Source organism: Citrus clementina, unplaced genomic scaffold (assembly GCF_000493195.1).
Source record: "Citrus clementina cultivar Clemenules unplaced genomic scaffold, Citrus_clementina_v1.0 scaffold_6, whole genome shotgun sequence".
NCBI classification, from domain to species: Eukaryota; Viridiplantae; Streptophyta; class Magnoliopsida; order Sapindales; family Rutaceae; genus Citrus; species Citrus x clementina.
Window position 1 is genome coordinate 8,995,075 of NW_006262139.1, and position 9,320 is coordinate 9,004,394.

Sequence of the window (9,320 nt, forward strand, 5' to 3'; positions counted from 1 at the left end):
TTATTCAAATCAGAGAATACAAATTTTACATAGACCTTTTAGTTTTCAAAATGTCAGATGTTGTATATGTATGTTTTAACTGGATTTTGGAGGAGCCAATAAAAACAAATACATTTGTTTGTCGAGGGAAGAGGTTGTCTTGCTAAGCTTAAGGTGTACTCTCGCAAGATGAAGAAAGATAGTTGGGTGAGTTGGATGTTTGCAAGGGCGATGAGAATATGATGAAAATGGAGTAAAAACCACCAAACCTTGAGCTAAGAAAACCTATAAAACATAACAAACAAAGGTTAAAGGTGGAGTTGGTGGTGGCCTGCAACCATACTACGATGCTCAAGTAAAATGATCTTGCTAGTTTTTAGGGGGTAACAAAGGATAGCTAAGATGGTTTTCTCCCTTAGTTGACTTTTCTTGCCATGTGTCACAATATTATTAGCACATGTCAACATCTAAATTCGGCCCTAAACAGTATATTGCAGAAATCTTTTTTTATACTAAAGTGGCTTCGTTGCATGAGAATTACATAGGGGTTGATTTAAATGATTAAAAGAAAACAAACAAATCAAGAATATTATAGGTATGGGTTTATGTGACTTTGGACATTTTTATTAAGTTTTTGGCTGAATGGTAATTTTCAGAAGCCTCTCGTAACATTGGAGAATTCTCTTTTTGATAGAATATATCTATATATTCTGAAAGACCTCTTTTAAAGGTTTAGGACATTATATGTTTTGTATTTTTGAGATTCTATAATTTTGGAAAATATAAGATTCTATTGATGTTTACTATGATTTTCCTAAAGCTTGGGGGTGGTACAGGTCTACAGTAGCATATTGATACACAATCCGTTTGAACGTTATATTAATCAACTATGTTCTTTACATGTTTACCTGCCATTTTGGTTTGGGTCAATGAATTTAGGCTTAAAGGTTCACATAAATGCTTTATTTCATTGCTTATCAGTTTGAATTTCATCAATATAAAGTGTCAATAGTGAAGTTGCATGACAAGGCTTGGTGAAGTAATGGTTCCATAATGTTCAAAACAAAAAAGAGAGAAATTTTGAGATAGATCCAACTACAATGACACGACGATTGGCAATATTTTATTGTTTATGTTATAAATAGAATCTTAATTATGTTATACATAGCTTTTTTGCTTTAAATTTCTCTAAAATATGGTTAGATTGAGTACAAATGAGCTACCACTGCTATTGAAACTAATCTAACAAGTATATTATAGTAATTTTTGTAGCATGACAATGTTTGACAATACAAACATGGTTGTTGGAATCTACTTATGTTTGTGTTTGCATTATCTTTGTGACTTATTTATTCACTATAAGTTACATACTAATACAGTAATCAATGCAGGGTAATTAACTCAAGCCTAGAGAGATGATAGATAATGAATGCCCATAGTAGCAATAGTTTTGGCATCAAGACTGTTCATTAAATAGCAGAAGCGAATGTCAAACTAATCTCATACGACATATTTTGAAGTAATTATATGATCCATCACTTTTCTTGTATAAGTTTTAAAATTGTAGATCTATTGTATTGCCTTTCACTCTACAATATAGATAGGTTTAAGTCCTTTTTTCATTTTTTTTACTTCAAAACTCACTCAATTGATAATGCCAATCTTGCCTTTATTAGTATTAATCTTAACAAACTATTATTAGTTTCTTATATGTAAATATGGACTACTATTAAGTTGTAAGGGCTTATTGGATTACAACCATTAATGATTGACTATATTAATATTGCAGCTAGAATTCATTTACATGTATCACATGGTTGAGCCATGTGTACATTTAAAGGCTTTTATTTGCCTATGTGGATTACATCACTATTGAAATTCTTTTAGATACATCACATGGCCGAGCTATGTTGCTACATTTGAATGGTTGCATTTGTGCTTATGTTTTATACTGATGCTGAGATTCTTTTATATATATCAAATTCAGTTTTAGGATTTAAGGATTAGGAAACAGTTGTTGATTAATCTATCTTATAGTTATTGTGTTACTCATCTTATAGTTATTGTGTTACTCATCTTAACTGTTTGTGTCTTGATTCTAATTTGCCAAGGTGATTTTGTTGCTGAGTATAGTATTGTAAAGGAAATCGGTGTTTGTGTTAGCTCATTCTGGTGCTCTTTGCTTACCTTTGTGTTAGATTGCAAGTCTTATTAGACCATAGGATCTACAAATTTTCATTTAGGCTTATGGATGCATATTGCTTAGAAAGCACTATTACATTTAATGTATGAAGCAAAAGATTCAGGGACATACTACATAAGGCCCATAAAAATGTGTTTGATTAGCTTGATGTGTTTGAACTTTGGGTATCCATTATCATGCATAAGTATTCCAACTTTTGAGCAATGAATGGAAAGTGGTGAGATTTGAATGATTGTCAAAAGAGTTTGTAAATGCATGGTTGATATGGATGTATAAAAAGATATTAGCAGTAATGTTTGCAAATTACACTAAAAGAAGATGAAAGCTATAGTTGTAACTTGATTATGAGAAGCAAAAACTTTGTTGTTTGTTGAGATTGGCAATGGCTACTTACATAGCTAGCCCACGTAAAGTCATTTTAGGAATTGATAAGGGAGATTTGGTAATTTTATAGTGTTTATAGCTTTAACGCTGTTAACCAACTGTGCACTGATCTGAATATAAAAAATATATTTTTTGGTTATTTTGTTAGTCAATAAACAGTCTCAGGATGAGAATACTAACGTGAGGAAAGTCTCCAAGAATGTGTGGATACATTTTATCAAAGTGAGAAGACTTAGGTCAGGTTACCCTATAAAATCCCAACCCTTATTATAGCCTCATTTGGATTTACCATTTACCATTACCAACTTCTAGAGCTAATATTATAGCCTTATTATTTTAACAAAAAATAATTATGTCTTTTTTTTCATAAATTTTAGTATATAAATCATAATCCTAAAGGCTTAAAATATTATACATATTACCTCAAGTACTATTCATGATTACTTATATTGAAGTTTTGATCAAGTAAGTTCATCCCTTTATAAATTTGCATGCTTTAAAATAAAAGAAGACATGCGCCTTGACAATTTAAAGACAACTTATACTTAAGTCTATTTTAATCAATATACAATGAAGCAACATTTCAATAATAAAACTTACTAATCGCAACGACATAATTTACCGAATATTTAGTTGTTTTTTGTTCAACAACTTATTTCATTGGTTACAGTAATCTAAAATTGGCCCTTAGTTTTAAAAAAAAAAAACCCCCCTCAAAGCTAGGTATCAAATTAAAAACAAGAGATTTTTTCAAGTGAGGATGGCAACAGGTCGAGTATTATATGAGTATGTCAATATCTATACCCGTACCTGTTTGGTAGAGGAGACTCCCATAACTGAAGCTTAAACGTGTATGGGTTGAGAATTCCCCAATACAAGTTAGAGCATCTCCAAAATGCTTTATTAATTTTGTTCTTCAAAAATCTATTTGCTTACTTAGGTGGCAAAAAGAAGAGTGAAAAAATATGATATTCTCTAAAACACTCTTCAAATAGAAATAAGTTAATATTATTTTAATCAAATAAATATATTTTCAAAGAAAAAATAAATGGTAATTAAAGCATTTCTCTCTCTCTCTCTCCAATAAAAAGTAATAAAATATAAATTGAAGAGGAAGAAAGCAACTCTATAAAATTGAAGAGAGAGAATCATTTTTTATTTCAAGAATCTTAATTGGAGTGTCCTTTGGAGTCTTAAATGCTGATGTGACTTTTCAAATAAGTAATAAAATCTTATTTGATAAATCTTTTGGAGATGTTCTTAAATATATCAATCTCCTTTCCCTACCCCCTATATCCCTATTTTTTGCCTATTTTTTTTAACATTTGCATATATTTAAATAAGAAAAAAAATGATTTCTTAACTATTTAGTTCTAGATGAACATGCAGCACTATATTCTAAAATATTTTTAAAACGTATTTTCAATTTTAGGCAAATATCTACTATAATTTGATATCATAAAGCTCAATTTTAAACGATGTTTTATTGAATATATGGATCGAAAATGAAAGTCTTCACTTTAGCATTTCCTTGTACATTTTCATTCTTTTCAACTGATTTTGATTTGAATATTATTTTATTATCATTTGTTTCTGACCAGGACAGGATTTTAGATGGTCTAACTAGTCCATTAAACAACTAAAATCTCTAAATAAATGTTTAGGACAATATCATATTAGATGATCGTTCCGATTATAAGCTGTTAAGTGTTAATGTTTATGTTTTAAGGTTTTAATTTTTTTTTACTTTAAAATCTATTTGATTTAACTATTAATTTTAACTTTTAAAATATTTAAAAAAAAAGCAGTAAATAGTCAAAACAAGTTTGGTGAGCAGGTACACCATTAGTGTTTTATACCTATCTCGGACTTGTCCAAGCAATGAGTATAAAAGGTTCTACTTGCACTTGATCTCTAACATGAAGATAAAAATCAACCTGATACCGACCATAAGGTCAATTTCCTTATTTTACAAATTACAAGTGCTCTTGTTAGTATGGCTTTTTAAGTGTAGCTCAGTTGGCTTTTTAACTTTTCTTATTTTTCAATACAGTACTAAGTTCCAAAATAAAGTACTTTCTTCCCCTATCTCTCAAATTAATAATAATAATAGTAGTAGTAGTAGTAATAATAATAATAATAATATCATCATCAGCAGCAACAACAACAATAATAATGATAACTGTAAGTGCCAAAATATATAGACACTTATACCATGATACATGTTCGAAGAATATTACAAAACATATATTAAATTAATTAACGCTACTGCGGATAAAATTAGTGAACAATAGTGTGAATTTGTAAAAAAAACTTGAAAAAGGTTACTGATCTAATTAGGAAACATGCCATTAAGCAGTACGTGACTATTAACGGAATTACATGCTAAAAGCTTGAATATAGACAAAAATAGTTATAAATCCAATAGCGTAAAATGAAACAAAAAGGAAAAAAAAAAACGATAGAGATTTATATCTAAAATCAAATCTCACATGAACTTTGCTCTTTTCCTTCCAAAACTACGGGGCAAAAAATTTGAGAAAGAATCTTTTAACTATGGGTTAATTTTGTCCTGCCCCTAAATGTTTCAACACTTTTCGCCACGCACCCATATATTTCGAAAATACTCACTCCACACCCAATTCTGTTAATTTGACCGTTTATTCTAACGGTCAAAGGGTAAATTTAAAAATTCATATCCTAAATATTATTTGATGATGATAAATTAAATTTATTTGATAATTTAATTGATGGAATTATTATTAATTACTTTTAAATAAAATTTTTTAATGTAAACATTAATTATTAAATTAACATTTTATTTTTATCTCATAATATCTCATTTGTTAAGAAATAAGCACTCTTAAGAGCATTTGAGTGCCTTAGTACATATTCGTGCCAAATTTGTGAAAATATATATTCAATAACTTAAACTTTCGTATTTGTTATTAATTGAATAAGTAGACCGTTGGAGGATTTTTGATCCTTCGATAATGATGATGATTATAATAATATTATCATTATTATTATTATATAAAAAAACCAATATCCCTCATAATAACCTTTTTTTATACATTATAATATTTTTTATATATTAATTAAATCAAATATGTATAATTTATCATTTTTCTTTAAAAAACAAAACTAACAACATCACCCAATTTATTCTTAAAGTAAAAATAATCATTCGAATTAAATGCTACTTAATATTTAATTAATGAAGATTATTTCTCAGTTTTAAGATTATTTTTAAAAAATAAATAAGTTTTAAAATAACATTTTTCATTCTCATCCTCATTTTTTTCTCATTTTCATTTTATGAAAACAGTAATGGAAAAACAATGACAAATGAGTCCGAGCGTTTATAAAATTTTCAGCGTATGCTAAAATATTTTAATTTTAATTTTTGCAAAATCCAAAAATAAAACAAACAAAAACCGTCCAAATCTCATTGATCGAGTTCAGACCGTCGTAGTTGAAACCTACTCCACAACTCAAATCCCCAAACCGAATACCCGACGCCGCCGCACTTGAAGATCGCCGTTGCTCCATCAATCGAAGATTCAGACGCCGCAGAGCGGCCTCACCTCTCTCTCATCACGTGATTCACGCTGTGAGTTTATTTATTTATTTATTTTTAATTTTTTTAATTAGCTTAAAAATGAATGAATAATTACAATTTCCAATTATATAGAAGCAAGACGGAGATGATCAATAGGCAAGCTTACCTCAGTTCTTTTTGTTCAATATTCTTGTTGTAATTTATACACTAGATAAAATCTGATTATGAAATTATTGATTGATTTTTTTTCCTATTGTTTTTCAGTCATTTTGATTTATTAAAGTTTCACTGTTTATGAGTAAATATGTGTTGAATGACATAAAAATAGTCGCCAAATAAAATTATTATTATTATTATTATTATTTGAATGACACAATATTGCATCCAGTGCTAAACTGACAAATGATATTTTACACTTTTAGATGCTAGAATAGTGTTCAAATTTCAATGTCGCTGGAAATAGTATGAAAATACTATCTGTGGGATTATGTTAAAGAGGTATGGTAGGTTTTGAATGGATATTTTGCGAATGGTAAATTTAAAAATTAGTTTTGATAGAGGAACCTTGATCAAAGAACTTACTTCAAGGAATGGTACCAGGTTGGGCATGGCCAATCCAGACCAACAAACATAAGTAGTTTGGTCTTCTTCAATTTAGAGTATCTTCATCTTCTTCTCTGACTATTTTTCCTGTGTGTAAATCAGAGACCGGAAAGATAGAAAAGAGAGATGGCTAATCAAGGAGCCAAGAAGCGCAAGGAAGAGAACGCACGGCATATGGAAAAGCTACGCCGTCTCATTATTGCCTGCAATGTATTTTCTCATCATCTTATCATTTCCTTATTTAATAGCTTTATGCCTTAAATAGTTTGATCTTAATCTCTTGATTTGATAATAATTACTTGATTTTCTTTTTATTAGGAATTAGATTTTTGATAATGATATATTGTCTGATGGGTCATTTTTGTTTTCTTGCTTCAAATTTCCCTGTTTGTTCCTTGTTAAACCTGTAATTGTTAGCTTAATTTACTAAGTTGATATCGTAAATTGTGTATATTCAGGTTATATATTTCGTGGTGAGGATGATTATCTTTCATTCCACATTCACATGGAAGCACTGGGTGGGTCTAGTTTTGACATCTGTGGCATATGCGATTCCATATCAACAGCTTTCTGCGATGGCAAAACCTACATATACTGATGATGGGGAACTTATTGATGGTGGATTTGATATGAGCACTGGTGGAATTTGTGGGTATGTGCTCCTCATGTTCACATTTATTTCCTTCCAATTTAATCTCTGGTTCTGTGATGTTTGTAAACGGGGCATGGTTAATTTAAGCCGGCATATTTCCTTAAATAAGTGATTGAAATAAGGGGTTTGGTTCTTTTTAGTCTTGGAAATGTAACCATACCATTAGGAACAAGAAATGATGTTTCTACGATTCATGTTATAGCACTCTTTTATTCGTTGACTAAACTGGCAACTATTTTGACCACAATTATATTGTAGTTTAGTGCACCTTAGCTAATAATATTATAATTTTTTGTAAGTAATCATAAATCAGTTTAAAGATGGCAAAGTACCTGATAACTTTGATATACATGAAGTGCATAGACAAATTGAATAGAAAACAAACATGCATACATAATTTTGCTGCTAGCTGCTAATTGATATGACCTTTGATGAAGTGCTTGTCAAAAGGCTTCTGAACTGGTAAGTAATCAAGGTTATGGAAGATGGTTTTGTTTGTTGGTTTAAACCGAAGGATAATGTATAAGCACTCTGTTTCTCCAACTTTAATTTTTTTGGTACATGTAGATTGCAGTGCTTACATCAGCCAAAATGATTGATTTTAGAAAGAATCATCACTGATCTATAATATAATCACATGGAGATGCAAATAATGATAGAAATCCTTGCTGTTGCCTGCTGATTGTGTAGATGCTTCGTTCATTTGCTAAATGCTGACTGATTTTAGGGCCATTCTAGTATCTCTGTGCCTTATGCAAATAGAGTAGTTTGTTTCAAGACAGATACAATTCTGCACAGTGATGTGCATTTTGTTAAGGATTTTGATATACTTGATTTTCCAAAATTTGGCCTGCTATAATTAGCCAAAAAACAATTTCACTTAAAAACTACCTTAGATTTTTTTTCCATCTTGTTGACAATTGTGAATTAATCTGAATACCCTTCCTCGTATCTTCCCCTCATTTCTTATATGATTTATTAGAATAACCCTATCATCTATTCTTGTGTCATCAATAACCTTTCCATTTTTACTGTAGGGGAGGGATAGTCGTCTATCTGAAAGATAACCTTAGAGTTGAGCCATAACGAAAGTCGAATTATTATTTTGAGAGTACTTTTCATATTTGATGTTGTTACAGTGTTCCTCTGTCATTAGTTCATCAAACACTAATTTCTAAATTTAGTATTCTAGTTCATGTTTTACTCTTCTGTATACGAACAACAAATTGCTTCCAGCTGTTGTGAATACCAATTGCAATTTCTTGCTTGGTTATTTGCTTCTGTATATAACAAGAACAGTCTTATGGTTGGTCATCTCTTGCAGCTATTTACATGATGTTATCTACATCACAAGCTTTGTGCAAGTCATGTCCATTCTCTCTGAAAAATTTTGGTACACATATCTGGTGGTAAGATTCATTTACTTAAATTTTCTTTATAAATTGTGTTATATATGCCTAAACTTGAATATTTTTGTTATAAGGCTTTCAGTGTGGTATGTAGCTCAGAGTTTGGTGATTGAGACCAACTTGTATATGCATAAGATCATACTTTGAATTATATTGGTAGAATAGGTAATAGAAAATGAGTTCCCAAAAAAAAAAAAAAAAAAATTCAATAGGAAAGTTGCTCTTTAGCTGGAGTGACTGATAAAACAAATATTTCTCCACAGTTGGTCTCCCTTTTGTCTGTTTTTATTTGTTGGTCATTGTGAGGCAGCTTTCTTTTTCGTTTCTTATGTCATTATATGAATGGTCGCTATTGGGAAGTTATGTTTGGGTAGCCTGTTGTCTGCCAGCACATGCTTTTTATCATGAGTTTATCAGGGCTTGTTAAATTTTTCTGTTTCCAGATACTGAATCAGCTCAATTGTTCAGGTCTGAATAGACTCTTGTAGCAAAATGGTCAACACTTTGTAGACTGTTTGGAACCTTTTT

At 30.0% G+C, this 9,320-nt stretch overlaps 1 protein-coding gene across 1 annotated transcript in view; it reads left to right on the top strand.

Moving 5' to 3' along the window:
* Positions 1 to 5,886: 5,886 nt before the first annotated feature.
* The window catches only part of LOC18038267 (transmembrane protein 208 homolog), a 6,743-nt gene continuing 3,309 nt past the window's right edge, over positions 5,887 to 9,320 (top strand). Inside the window, exons 1-4 of the mRNA XM_006428602.2 lie at positions 5,887 to 6,179; positions 6,834 to 6,941; positions 7,190 to 7,383; positions 8,708 to 8,792. Of these exons, the coding sequence (XP_006428665.2) occupies positions 6,858 to 6,941; positions 7,190 to 7,383; positions 8,708 to 8,792 (363 nt within the window). The 5' untranslated portion in view covers positions 5,887 to 6,179; positions 6,834 to 6,857. The remainder of the gene's footprint in view (positions 6,180 to 6,833; positions 6,942 to 7,189; positions 7,384 to 8,707; positions 8,793 to 9,320) is intronic.